A 14253-nucleotide genomic window follows, 5' to 3' on the forward strand; every position below is an offset into this window, starting at 1 on the left:
GTCTTTATTTCTTTACTGGAGTGTATATTTTCATCTTACCAAAGGCATTTTAAAGCAGTTTTCAACTGGGTGAAGTTATCAGCTGTGGGCATTTTTCCAGCTACTGTAGTTTTTCTTTCCAAATGTCTCCCATTCAAAACGTGTCAGGTTTCTTTTGCATTCCTTCCCCCTCCAAGTGGGAACAGCTGTTTGGATGGGAGTGCTTATACCCCTCAAATGTGACTGGGCAGGAATAAGGTTACCAGCTCAATTGGACTTCAGTTTGCAGTTTTTCATAAAGAATATTCTTGCCAGCAATTAATTTTATATTTTGCATTTTAAAATAGTTTTTAAATGTTAAGATACAGCAGTTTATAGAATCTTTTTTATACCTTATTTTAATAAGAAATAGGATGAGGTTTCCTTAAGGTCAGAAGCATGAATTTAGTCCACAGAAACATGTCTGTAAATATTTTAGGATCTAGTTTTAGTTGCTTAAATTCGTAAGATCCATAAAAGTTTATATTAAATAGCCAAATAGTTTCTACAAGTATTATAGTGAGAAACAGTCCTCTACATACCTCTCCCTAAATTCTATTAGCTGTTTTCTCCTACTTACTTTCTAATTTCCTAAATAATATCCTCATATCTTTATTTACACATGCATCAATTTTAAATATCTGTTGGGAAATTATTATGGATGAAAGAATTGACTTTTTTAATACCATCTTTTTCCATCCCTTCTCCTCCCCATCCTCTTTCTATAATTAAATGTAGATATTCCAAACTTTGCATTAAGTTAATATTTATGATGACTATTTAAATATAGCTAAGCTGCAAATGTATACTATGCCTACATTTCTTTTCTGGTACAATTTTTTGTTCCTGGAATTGATTCTTTTATTTTTGTCTTTGCTTGGTTATCTGTGCAACTGTAATTAAGTCTTTCCAAACTTCCAAAGACTCACAAAACCTTACTCACTGAATGCTATTTTCCTAAAGTCCTCCCGACACATCAGTATTCCATCATTTAAATTTTCCCAGAGGTATTTCTTCATGGAACTCACTATTTATCTGTTACAATATACCGCTGTGACCGTCTGCAGCTAAGTGCAGATAATATGAAGAACTCAATGAGTGATACCTAAAATAACAATGAGGAAAGATCACTATTTAATAATATGGTTTTGGGAAAAATGGTTAGAGGGAAAATTAGACTAATAATTCACATTGAAATTTCAAATATTTTAATAAGTTAAACCAAAATAAGTAAATGTTGGAAGAGTATAATGACCTCAACTGTCTAAAGCAGGTTTGTTGATTGCTTTATGGAAGAAATTAGTGACAAAATTAACTACAATTTTTTAAATCTATGTGCATTGAAAAATAAAACTGAGGGGCGCCTGAGTGTCTCAGTAGATTAAATGTCTGACTTCGGCTCAGGTCATGATCCCATGGTTTGTGGGTTCGAGCCCTGCATCAGGCTCTGTGCTGACAGCTCAGAGCCTGGAACCTGCTTCGGATGCTTTGTCTCCCTCTTTCTCTGCCCCTCCCCAGCTCATGCTTTGTCTCTCTGTCTCTATCTCTCCCTCAAAAATAAACATTAAAACATATTTTTTAAAAAGAGATAACTGAGATAACCTTGAAGAGGGAAAATATGTAAGATGCAATCATTGCAGGAAACTGGGTGAGGAATACACAGGACCTCTCTGTACTATCGCTTCAACTTCCTAGGAGTCTATAATTATTTCAGAATAAAGAGTTTTTTTTAAGTTTACAAAATCTTATAAAATGGTTGGGTACACCAAAGTTATAAAAAGGTGTTTTGGGGTGCTTGGTTGTGTATTTTGCCTTTTATCTCACTGTTTTAGTTTTTCCATGTTAAAGTCGGTTAAATTATTTTTCAAGTGCCTGTTCATCGTTACAGCAAAAGTACTATCTATTTTGCCATGATTTTGTACCACCTGGATATTTCTTTGTTTTTTTAGTACATGCCCAGAATTGTGACATCTGCACAACAGAAAGCAGGAAGAACAATTACAGCCCGCATCACAGGGAGATGTGATTTTGCCTCAAAAAACAGAATTAGTAGCAGCTTAGCTATAATGGGAGTTTCTCCTCCCATGAGCTCAGTTGTTGTGGAAAAACATCATCCAGTCACAGTGGTGAGTATATGTATTTGATGATCTTTATCAAAAAATCTTTTTTCCTGAGAGTTTATAGACTAATTAACACTTAAGTTACATGTTGAGAGGATCAAAATTCATGATGACTGTTACTTGTTCTACCTTTTATTGTTATAGTCTTTATATACTTGGAATCACCAAACCTGATCTAAATCTGCTTTTCCTCTTTTTTAGGAAATTAATTTTAGAAACATTATTCTTCTCAACAGTGTAAAACTTATCAACACATAAAGTAATCCACTGTGTTGGTAGCCAAAAGAAATATATAAATGATTTCTCATTAATTTAAAAAAAGAGACAAAAACTGTTTACTCATTACCTGCTGTTCACATAGCAGGTATTTGATTATAAGAAACACTTCGATATTTTTATAGTCTTTAATTTTTTTCCTTTTTTTTTAGTCTTCTTCCCCTTTTTTTCAACAACTGTCAGCTTATTTGTAGTGTGGACAAAGATTCAAATTTCACTAAATTCATGTGATATAAAGGAAAATGCCTAGTATTTAAGCAAAAATAAACAAAAAATCCTGAGTGAGTGACTCCCTTTTGCTACCTACTGCCTTTGATCACACATATCAAGTAAAATATTTGAACCTCCACTTCCTCATGTGTAAAATGGGAGTGTTAAGGGTACTTAGCTCCTAGAGTTATTTGCTGGTTTTAGGAGTAACTGAGGTAATGTGAAAACTGAATAAGATATATAAAGGCACTTCATAAACTGTAAAACCACAGTGTTGTCTAACATTGAAAATTTATGTTAGGAGACTTTCTCTTTTAAAATCGGTTGTTTCTCCCTGAACATCCTAACATCACCCTTTGAGGGTAATAGTGTTTGTTATAATCAAATACCTGCTATATGAACAGCAGGTAATGTGTAAACAGTTTTTGTCTCTTTTTTTAAATTAATGAGAAATCATTTCTTGCCTTCAAAAAGGCAAGAAAATAGGACTATTCTAATAGGAAATTTCTTTTTGATGTCTCTCTGTTTTTGTGCTAGTAAAAAAAATCTTTCCCTTTTATCATTAAAATTATTGAGAGGTCTTACCATTTCCCATTTTTAATTGTCAGAGTCTTAGGAAAATGAAGACTAATGCACTAAAATCACAGAAATCTTTGTGTGTCATTATTACCCTTCTTGGTCAAATTTAACTTAATAAAAATTACTAGAGAAAGGTACATGGGATACATATAAATCAATAATTGTCTCATGAAGTTTAATTTTTGAAAGTTATAAGGTCACATCCTTAAAGAGGAACAACAACTATAATAGTATCAGAGTTTTAGCAAAAATAAATATGGGATGGTTTTTATATCCTTTACTTTCTGGGCACTAGATGGCCACTAGATGATTAAATCAATGCAAGCTGGAGTGGTTCATTATAATTCATTAAATTTAACCTCAGGTAAAGAATGGCCACAGTGAAGTGGAAGACTTAGGCGGAGCCAACATGTCCAGATAAGGATATGGAGGGTGGATGGGGGTCTTAGCCTGCAGAGACTGCAAAGTCTCTGAAAGTCCTTAGACGACCTCTCAATTTACTTGTGAGTATGTGAGTTCAGTTATCAGAAACGAGAAGAGAAGAACTCATTTCTGTTTTTCTCAGCACATACGTGCATAGAGAGGGAGAGGGACTGTCCATTTGTATGATAAAGAAGGTGTAAAGAAACCACATAGACGCTTTTAATTTAGGCAGCCTTTGTTTCTGAATTGTTTTAAATGTTTTATTTATTTCTGAGTGAGAGAGAGAGACAGCGCGAGCTGGGTAGGGTCACAGAGAGAGGGAGACACAGAATCTGAAGCAGGCTTCAGGCTCTGAGCTAGCTGTCAGCACAGAGCCCGACGCGGGGCTTTAACTCACTAACATGAGATCATGAGTTGAGCCGAAGTCGGATGCCTAACCGACTGAGCAACCCAGGTGCCCCGAGGCAGCCTTTGTTTTTGTACTAATGATAGAAATTCATATTCTGCAGAAAAAAAAATGGAAATAGTCTTAAAACCCGTTTCTGAGATTTACCTCCCCAGCTGCCCTTTGCTGATTCACTATGTATAGTACTTCTCCAGTAATTGCTCATGAAGGAGACAGCCATAAACTGCTTCCATTATTACCTAAGTGGGATTATGTAACAGACATTGTGGCGGTCCTCTGTACTATTTTTCATTTTATCCCCAAAAATCAAGACCTGTCAGATTTCTGACACTTTAGCCCCATCTGCTGGATAATTGCTTGTTCCTAGTGCTACTTCGTTCTCTGCCATTTTTATAGATCATGAAACCATTGGTAAGGTGAATCTGTTTCTACACTCCCTTTTTCCCATCCTCCCCAAGGAGAAGTAGTTCTTTTAACAGGGTCAGATTTGGTGGTTAGCAACCTAATTTTCATACTAGTTGGAAGAATCTCCCCCATCTGTAATGGCTATCCAGTTATTTAAGTACAAAGAAACATTTATATAAAATACTTTTAAGATGAGAAATTTCTCTAAAGAGGAACTCTTAAAACAGAATCTGCCATGAAGACCTTTAAGAGTTTTCACTCATTTAAGTAAAAGCTGCATCACAGGATTTTTAAAATACATAACGAATGCTTGGATCAACTGTATATAATTTTACTTCAAGGATTTTAGAGATGACTTTTCTAAGTAGAAGACCCTAGTAGGAGTTTCCATGTACTATTCAGTGAGGTGGACTTAGAACTGGATAACAAGTCTACTAAGAAGCTGTATCCAGTATAAAGTAGAAAATCCTTGCACATTTTACACATGAGTATACACGTTGCATGTACTTACATCTATAATATATACTTGTACGTATTCTCTGCATAGATGAAGTCAGTGGTGCACTGACTGTACTGCGTCAGTGCTGAGGTCCAAGGTGTTCCCTTGAGTTCTGATGTAGTGTGGGTATCCTCTCAGTGTGTGTCCTCAATGTCTAGTTATTTCTTTGCATAGAAAATTGTAATCCACTTTAAGGAGCACCGGGCATCTGGAAAGATCTCTTCCTGTATGATCATAAAAGGTTTAGTCAGCTTCCAGGTGAACTGGGTTGAAATAGGAGAGATCTGCTTTACTCTGATTTGAAGCAAGGACCAGACAGGATTCCTCAGAGTTTTCCCTGTGTTCCCTGATTGAACTCCCTGTGTAACCTGATGTTAACAGGTACAGCGAGGAGAATACTGCTTGGAATCAAAGGAGGACTCAGGGCTGACCCTTCTTCCAAACACTATAAAGTCCTTTTCTACATTTGGTCTCTAAACATTCTAAGATTCCACTTGAGTCCTCTTTGAGGAATGACTCCCATGGCTCCTTTTGTGATCCTCTGGAATACAAGCTGATCAGAGGGTATTGGGCACATCAGTCTAAATTATGGATTACAGACCATTGTTTGGTCCTTAATTGTTTAATGGCTGCTTCACCAACTTATTGCATGTATCTACCGGGTCCTTAACAAATGTTTGTTTGGTTAAATTATATATAATGAAATGGTATTTAATGTGTGTCATTTTGTGGGATTGTTAAAGCAGATTTTTACCTTTTCAGCAAACCATTCCTCAAGCTGCTGCTGCAAAATATCCCCGGACGATTCATCCCGAAAGTAGTACCTCAGCTTCTAGATCCCTTGGAACGAGGTCAACTCACACGCAGTCTCTCACAACCATCCATTCCATAAAAGTGGTTGACTAAAATGAATATGTACATATTGAGACCTTTTAATTTATCTGGTTTTACCAAGGATTAAAAGCCTCTGGTTTTTAAAATTTCATATTCTTAAAACATCATGGATACATCATGTTCATCTTTTCAAAATTCCAAGAGGCTTTTTCAAGCCATACCATCCTTTGTAACTATATTTAGGATTATTTTAATGTTTTTTTTTAATTTAAGCAATTAAGTAAAAATTTTTTAAATTAAAAATGACTTGATTTTTTAATAGGTTCAACCTGTCACTGATTACATCATAAAAATATATAAATATTTTTTTAATGTTATTTCCAAAAGGCTAAATCATTTCTAGTGTTACCAAGTAAACTTTGAGAACTTTACTAAAAAAATTATTAAGGGGGGCTGGGTGGCTCAGTCGGTTAAGTGTCCGACTTTGGGTGAGGTCTTGATCTCGCAGTTTGTGAGTTCAAGCCCCGCGTTGGGCTCTGTGCTGACAGCTCGGACCCTGTAGCCCTTTTTGAGTTCTGCATCTCCTTCTCTCTCTGTCCCTCCCCCATGCATATTCTGTCTGTCTGTCTGTCTGTCTCTCTCAAAAATGAACATTAAAAAATGTTTTTAATTATTAAAACTAATAAACTATTTTTATTTTAAAATTAAAGAGATAAAGACCAAGAAGGATAATAATGATACACAAAGATTTCTGTGATTTTAGTGCATTAGTCTTCATTTTCCTGACTCTAACAATTAAGAATGGGAAATGGTAAGACCTCTCAATAATTTTAATGATAAAAGGGAAAGATTTTTTTACTAGCACAAAAACAGAGAGACATCAAAAAGAAATGTCCTATTAGAATGGTTCTGTTTTCTTGCCTTTTTGAAACTCTGCAGTGTTGAACCTTTTTTCTACCTGAACATCCTAACATCACCCTTTGAGGGTAATAGTGCTGGGCAACTCAGCAAACCTGTGCCTGGGCAGAGACTTTTCAATGGCCGCCTGTAGGAAGAATCTGGGTGAAAGTGATGAAGGAAAACAAGACCAGGCTGACTGGGTGATCTGGGGCCAGACATTTAATTTCATGAGTCTTAGGATCCCATCTGTGAGACATTGAGATCTGCCATCCCACCTATTTCACAAAGTATTTTGGGTTACTTAAAAAACTAGTATAAATTCTAAAGAATCTGTCTAGAGTCGTAGTTTTCATATCTTTAACAGAAGTGGATGGACTTAATTAGAAGCTTCTTTCACTCTGAACATGACCTAGTTCTATGCTCTAACGTTATTATAGGAAATACTTTTTCTTATTGCTTCAGATTGTAATGGAAGATGAGAATAAATGTGAAATATGCCAATATCTGGCCCGCTACCACTGTGGGATAGCTCCTCGTGGGTTTCAACAAACACAAAGCAACAGCACCTCATCCTGTGCTACCTATACCATGGCCGTGCCTATCTCTGGGCTTCCCCAGGCACTCTGAGAGGATCACAAGAGACCACAGGCTTCACTTGAAGCCTACTCATACACAGCCCAGAATTAACACCCCATTGAGTTAACAGATGAGATTTTCCTTTCTCCCTTGTACAAACTGCCGTGAGGTGTACCAGTCCATCCCATCTCTCAGAAGAGAGTACCCTCAAAGTCAGATTATCAGTTATGCTTGCTGCCACGTCGTGGCCAGTGTGGTATTTCACCTTGGTTTGGGCTCTTCTTTCTTCTCCATCTCACTCCCCTTTTCCCTTATTCTTGCTTCCATGGATTTCCACTCCTTAAAAAAAGCAGCTATGCATAAACTTTGGTCTCAAGCTCTGCTTTTCTGAGGAACCGAGGTGACAGCTGGGAATGGTTTTCAGTACCCAAGCCATAACCATGTGGACAAGCTAAGGGAATGTTAATTGAGAATATCGTAAACATTTTTTAAAAGGCATTTTAGCTAAGCTCTAGAAAGTATATAGTGTCCAAAGCAGAACCAAATAGTGTTAGCCTAAGTTAATTCACTTGAATTTAACAGTTAAAACACTTATACAATAAGAGTATGTATTCTCTTTCTTTACTTTTGCATAAAGAGGTTGCCCATATTTTGGAAAGGGAGTAAGTTGCATGGTCAGTGGAAACCAGCCGTATTGAAGAACAGATGGAGACATGACTTTTCACCGAATAGTTTTCTTAAAATCTTTTTGGACTCCTGTGAACATATGACTTGTTTTAAACATTCATAGAAGTAAGTGGGCCATTTACAATCCACATGAGGCCAAGATGTAAAACTGCCAATTCAGGATAGAATAACTGGACTGATACTGCTCATGATTTTATCTCTGGCACCTTAGGGAATTAGAATCAGAGTTTGAGAATGGAAATCCTTAAGTTATCATGAATGGGTGCTTATAAGCTGATATGAGTTGATACTTAATTTCATACTTATTTCAAAACTTTCTCAGATTCTAAAAATAATGCATGCTCATGGTCAAAAAAATTGGAAAGTACCAAAAAGTACAAAAAAAATAAATCACCTGTACTACACCACCAAGAGATTTAAAAAAATACATTGGTATACCTATTTCCGGTCTTTTCTAAGCACTATTATTACACATATATGTTATTTAAAGCCAACAGTAACTACAAATTTTCAAAGGTGGTTTCTCTTACTGAAGAGAAATAACTCACAGGGGATGATTTCAATACTCTGGGCCTGAGGTTAGGGATTTTACAGGCATTCAACCTTCATCATCTGTGCTATGGCAGAGAGACACTCCTCCCATTCTATGGAGGAGGAAACTGAAGATTTGAGAACTTGGATATTAGTATGCCCAAAGCCTCACAGTTAATAAGTAGTAAAACCATTATTAAAACCATGTCTGTCTATTCTAAATCCCTTGGTTTTTCCCCATGCCAGGATGCTGTTCCCACCATCATTTTTTTTAAAAAAACAGGATGAACCGAAACTTAGATTATGCTACACATATGTTGCATCAAATGGTAGAAATGCAAAAATCATATACAATTTGCTTTAAGCAAAAAATCAAAAAAAACTTTGACCTTTCATCTCAGTAGGTGTAAAGTATTAATACTATTTTTTCATCTGTCACCACCATCTTCATAGCTGAAAGGAAAATCAATACTATTGCTAGGATTTTATGGCATTAAAGAACTGAATGTAAAGGGCAGTGCTGAGTGGAAAACCAATTAAATACAATTTCTTTAGGCATTTATGAAACTGCACATTTCTTGGACCTTGCGTCAGTTTCATTTTTGAATTGACGGATCTTTTCTGAAAAAAAAAAATAGGATAACATTTATTATTAACTAAGCACTTGCTACGTACCAGGCACTATGACTCAATCCCACAAGAACCCTTGACATACAACTTTTCTAGTTACTAAAGGAGAACACTGGCACAGTGAGGCTGTAGAACTTGCTCAAGCTCACACAACCTGTTCATGCTGGAGTTCAGATACAGGCCTGCACGGTCTTGCTCCTGAGCACATGCCCTGCACTGCCTCAGTGGGCTGCTTCTTACTCTCCCCCAAGAATTCTTATGGATACTCTTTTATAGAAACAAATACATTTAAAGTTGAGGGAACAATCCCAGTGCTGTGATGATAATGTCACCAGAGCAGACATTATCCACGCATGATTCCTTTACCTACCACTGCTTGAAACTGCATATTGGATCAGTGGTGTGATTCATGCAGTGATGCTGTGAAGTTCAGGTAAAACTGCATCAGTGAAAATAATGGCAGATGTGCCTATATTATGCTTGAGTCGTTATTATTACAGGAGACTTGTAACACCGCCTAATTTATTGTTAAGTTTTAAAGACATCTTCCCTGACAGTATAGTCTTTGGGCAAGTGAATTTTAGCAGTAACCTCAGCCGCCAAAGTAAAAGCCCATCTGCTCTTTTCTTTTAACCTAGAGATAATCCTTTTGAATATACCAACTTGCAAATTTCCCCAACAGGGGCAAAATGGCATTTTGAGCAGGACACTGCTTACTTATGGAAACTATACTAAAATCTCACAAGATGGTTTATCATTCCTGCCTTCTCCTGGCACTCTGCACCCTAAACACACACCTCCAAATCCTGCCACACATACACAACAGAAAGACACCTCCACTTCTTCAGATGCCCAGTAGGGGGTGACACTGAGAACCACCAGGCTAAACCACAATCAGTTATTGATTGAGTCTCTCACCAGAGGAGCTGCATATTTATGAGCCACAGCTCTCCCGAAACTGAGACTGCTGCTATTTATGGACAGTATTGTTTCAGGGGACTGTCCCCACCATTTTAAGGGAGAAGGAACTTCTATCTTGAAAATTTAACTCACCAGCTAGTTCTGGGAAACCTGTGCGTACCAGCTCTTCATACAGATGCTTGACCGGAGTGGACTGTGTCATCAGGGTCCCATGCAGCCAGATGAGCAAAGCCCTGTGGCCGTGTTCACGGAAACTTCCCTTTCCTGTGCCAAGCACATAGAGTCAGAGGTGAAACACCACGTGCCAATGTCTCTTTTTATTGTGATCTCCATTCTAACGGAATTTTCTGTGGTTGCAACTCATTCTTCTGATGGCTGTTAGAGAAGAAGTCCAGTGGATGAAAGCCCTTCCAGTTCCCCTCGCTGGAATTCATGGAGGGTGACCAGAGTGTGGATTCACTCCAGCACTTGCCATGCACCTACTGTGCTTGACACAGACCAAAGGAGCAGATATAAGCTTCAACAGCTGAGTCCCTGCCCAACGGTAAGGGACAATCTTCCTGAGATGTGGAGCTCTCCTCCCATGTTCAGGTAGCGCTGCTACACACCCCCCATTTCTCCAACTCACAGTGCATATTTCACCTGGGGATCCTGTGAGGACGGAGTCTCATCCAGGCAGCCTGGGGTTAGGCTCTGCACTTCCAGTAAGCTCGCAGGTGCTGCCGCTGCTGTCCATTAACCACACTCTAAGCAGCAGGCGTGCGCCATCGTGCCACTCCAGCGTCTGATGGAAGTCTGCGTGCCCTGGGCCAGGGCGACTCACTGGGCAGATACGCCCTGGATACCTAACCCCTGAGAGATGTTTGGGGAAGAGCTGAGACCCGTGTCTCCAAGGAGAGGTCGCGGTTACAAACACAAGGCAGGATCCTAGTTCTAGCAGAGCGTGTGTAGGAGCAGGCAGATGTCTCGAGAGGAGGGCCTGAGCTCTGGGGAGGAAGCTTGCGGTAAAGACTGTCAGAGAAGCAGGGAGAGCCACCTGGACCCGGAAACAATGTACTCCTAGGCAAGTCCTGTTCTTCCTTCATCTTGCATTTGACAAACTAATTCTTAAATGCCACCGTCAAATGTCGCTCCTTTGCTTAAAGGCCCACAAACTCCTTAGTGGCAGTAGCGTTACCCTGGATTGTATTTGGATTGTGCATGTTGCTGTTGTCATGCCAGCTAGATTATAAATCCCACCAAACATGCACCCTGCCTTACAGAGCTGATTCAGCCCTCGCCTGGTCGAACAAACCACACTCTAGGCACTCCGTACTGTTTTCAACTAAAACACGTTAAGTCCCCTTTATCCTGCTGGCAGGTACTCTGAAGATACACTGTATTTTCAAATCATTTCTTTAGGTCAAGAGAGGTTTTGAGACGGCAACTAAATTTTCCTAAATGCTTCACAGAATGCTGTATGCCTGATTAGTGAAAAAGGAGAAATCTTAACAGTAGGAAAGGAACCTTTACAGAAGCTGTAATCAATATTCAACATCTTCAGTGCATTATCTTCCATTTTTTACATGACAGTGTAGCCTTAGAATTAGTAATATAAAGTGCCATAATTTACTTGTAGGTGGTTTAAGAAGCATGTATTCAGGGGCTGTGATTTTGCTTTCTACGATCCCAGCAGTCAGTAATGCAGGTCAACTTCTGAGCATGGGACTTCTTTACATCTCATAATACCCATGTAAGGAAAGTGCTCTGAATGGAACGTTTTGTCAAGAAAAGTATGTGCTTTCTTGTCTGTAAAGCTAATTAGCTGATTAATGCCAAACAAATTTTCTATGTTTCCTAGGTTTTTGTCAAATCATAAAAAAAAGCAAAGCTAATGACTCCAGCTGACCTGTTCTCACTAATTCTGACAGCTGGAGTCTGGCTGAATTGCTTCTGTGGCTTGGAACTTTCTCCTCGGGAGAGGCCTGAGTCTGTATCCCAAGTCTCCCATGGGACAGCTGGTCTCTCATCCAAGGCCTTGTCCTGTAAGAACTCTGTACGCCAGACTTGGCTTAAGGGAGTCCTCCTGGAGTGGAAGCCCTAAACGGTGAGCCTTTTGTTAGGGAATGAACCTTTTCACCCCAAGACAATCTCAAGGCATACTAGAAATAGGCTAGTTTCCCAGGGATACGCCCACCAGTAAGTCCTTGCTTCCTTAGTGCCTATGCAGTTGGGAACCTTAATTTCCTTAAAGGTTAAATGCCACCTTTTCATTTTGGCTCAGTAAAGTAATTATCCTTTGCAAACTTCAGTTTACTCTGGAATGATCATGGTTTGCAAAGTTCCCAATCTTTGTGGTCTTATGCTAACTGTCCCCATTCCTGGGCCCTTTGTAGTCTGCAGCTTGTCATGAGCACCAACTACTTACCTGGAAGATCTCCCGCCAGGAAGGCCTGCTATTCCTATCTCCCCTCGCATCACCTGGGCCATGCTCACCTGACCACTGCTGCTCGATGGCTCTGATCTGGTCATCTGTAAAGTCCCAGGAACGGGCTAGCCTCTGCCATTCATTGGCCTTTAGCTGATGGTAAGCCAGGTTCCAGAGGATACTGCGAATATGCCTGGTCTCCAGATTGTGATCTTGCTTGAATGTCAAAGTAAAGCTGGTTGATGGGTCCCTGATGTTCTCACCATGCTCCTAAATTAAAGGTGACTGCATCAGATGGTTTCAGACATTTTGCGCATATTGCCTTATTTCATGGAACGTAGACAATTTTTCAGATATAACTGGTAAGGTGGTAACTGAGACTTAATGTTTTCAATATTACTTGTAACTGGATCACTTTTTGTCATCCAAGGTGGAGACAAATGTCTGAAGTAAAAAGCTTGAGTACGTCTGACATAGGAAATGTGAGGGGGTTTGCTGTGTTGTATTCCATGCTTCTATCCCAGAACAGAGGATATTTACTCACCCCAGAACAGAGGGGATGCCTTAGCTTAGGAAACATCACATGTCACAACAAAGGCATCTTTGAAGGCCTTACTTTTAACCAATATCCCTCTTTCTTCTTTTGCATGTTTGATTTTTCATATCAAAGTCTCAGTGAGGCCCAGATTGGACACACTCTCTTAATTAGGACCCCAGAGCTGGTCCCTCCATTCATCCTACTCTGGTGCGAGGAGAGCAAAGTAGAAGTCTAACTTTGGGGGCCAAAGGAGTGGAGAGGACAGGGATCAATACCATTTTGTCTTAAGCCACCACAACCATTTCTCTGCCTGGACTGATGTCTGGTTTTCTGGGTTTTCAAAGGCTCCTATTGTCCCTTCTGCTAACTCCAGCCAAAGAAACTGGAGGACAGTCTCCAAGTGAAAACAGGTGTCATGGCTCCCTCAAGCTGCGCCTGTCCTGCATATGCCATCAGGACTCCAGACAGTCCTCCTTCAGGAACACTTAAGGACATGCAGGACACACAGCCCAAGTGGTTGGGGGCTTCCTATCATCCTTTTGTACATATGGCAACTCCAGTTTTTGTCTTTCACTTAAATAAAAGTGAATCTTAATAATCTGAACAGCAAGAAAAGAGTCGGTGCTGGGGCAGGAAGCAGACTAAAAGGATATGGCACCTGGTCCTCAAAACCTCTGAGAAGAAAGCAGTGGGGCCTCTGCCTCAGCCCCCAACACAGAGCAGCCTGTGAATTTCACAGCATCTGCAATCTCCTCTGGGAAGTCTACAAAGCCCTGGGAAGCATGCCCAAGGAGACGGGCCAGTCTTTTCTCTCATATCTGGACGTTGTGAACAGAAGTTGGAATAGGAATGTTTCAGAGATTGTAACATGCAGGGTTCTCTCTACCGCAACCCTAGCTTTACTCCAACAACGCCTAACTCCAGGGGAGTCCTGAGAGGAAAGGCTGAGGGCTGGGCATCCAACAAACTTGAGAGCCATGGGCACTTCACTTTTTCCTTTTCTCTTCATTCCCTTTCCTGAAACAATGAGGAATCCAACAAGATCAACACCCAAAACATCACAAAGTAGAGGGAAGAACCTGCAAAACGCATTAACCTTTGTATCATAGTGTTTTTATTTCTCTGAGAAGCACACATGTTCTGTGCATTCTGGGATTGAGCCGAGTGGTCCTTCAAGCTTCCATTGGAAAGGGTCAGGGATCTGGAAAGCCTAGTTCTTTTTCTTTTTCTTTCTTTCTTTTTTTTTTTTTTTTAAGTTTACTTATTTGCTTTGAGAGAAAGAGAGCACAATGA

General features: G+C 39.5%; 2 protein-coding genes across 5 annotated transcripts in view; one reads left to right on the plus strand and one right to left on the minus strand.

The window, feature by feature from the left end:
* POC5 (POC5 centriolar protein) overlaps positions 1-6089 on the plus strand; it is a 38081-nt gene extending 31992 nt beyond the window's left edge. For all 4 annotated transcript variants that reach the window (XM_077759914.1, XM_077759916.1, XM_077759915.1 and 1 more), the window contains 2 exons: positions 1968-2144; positions 5699-6089. In XM_077759914.1, the coding sequence (XP_077616040.1) occupies positions 1968-2144; positions 5699-5842 (321 nt within the window). In that variant the 3' untranslated portion in view covers positions 5843-6089. The remainder of the gene's footprint in view (positions 1-1967; positions 2145-5698) is intronic.
* A 1773-nt stretch (positions 6090-7862) lies between these two features.
* Positions 7863-14253, minus strand: part of ANKDD1B (ankyrin repeat and death domain containing 1B) — a 59760-nt gene continuing 53369 nt past the window's right edge. The window contains exons 13-15 of the mRNA XM_077759842.1: positions 12491-12692; positions 10148-10279; positions 7863-9085 (exon numbers count right to left, since the gene is read on the minus strand). Coding sequence (XP_077615968.1) covers positions 9024-9085; positions 10148-10279; positions 12491-12692 — 396 coding nt within the window. The 3' untranslated portion in view covers positions 7863-9023. The remainder of the gene's footprint in view (positions 9086-10147; positions 10280-12490; positions 12693-14253) is intronic.

This window comes from Crocuta crocuta, unplaced genomic scaffold (genome assembly GCF_008692635.1).
Source record: "Crocuta crocuta isolate KB4526 unplaced genomic scaffold, BGI_CrCroc_1.0 scaffold162, whole genome shotgun sequence".
Taxonomy (NCBI): domain Eukaryota; kingdom Metazoa; phylum Chordata; class Mammalia; order Carnivora; family Hyaenidae; genus Crocuta; species Crocuta crocuta.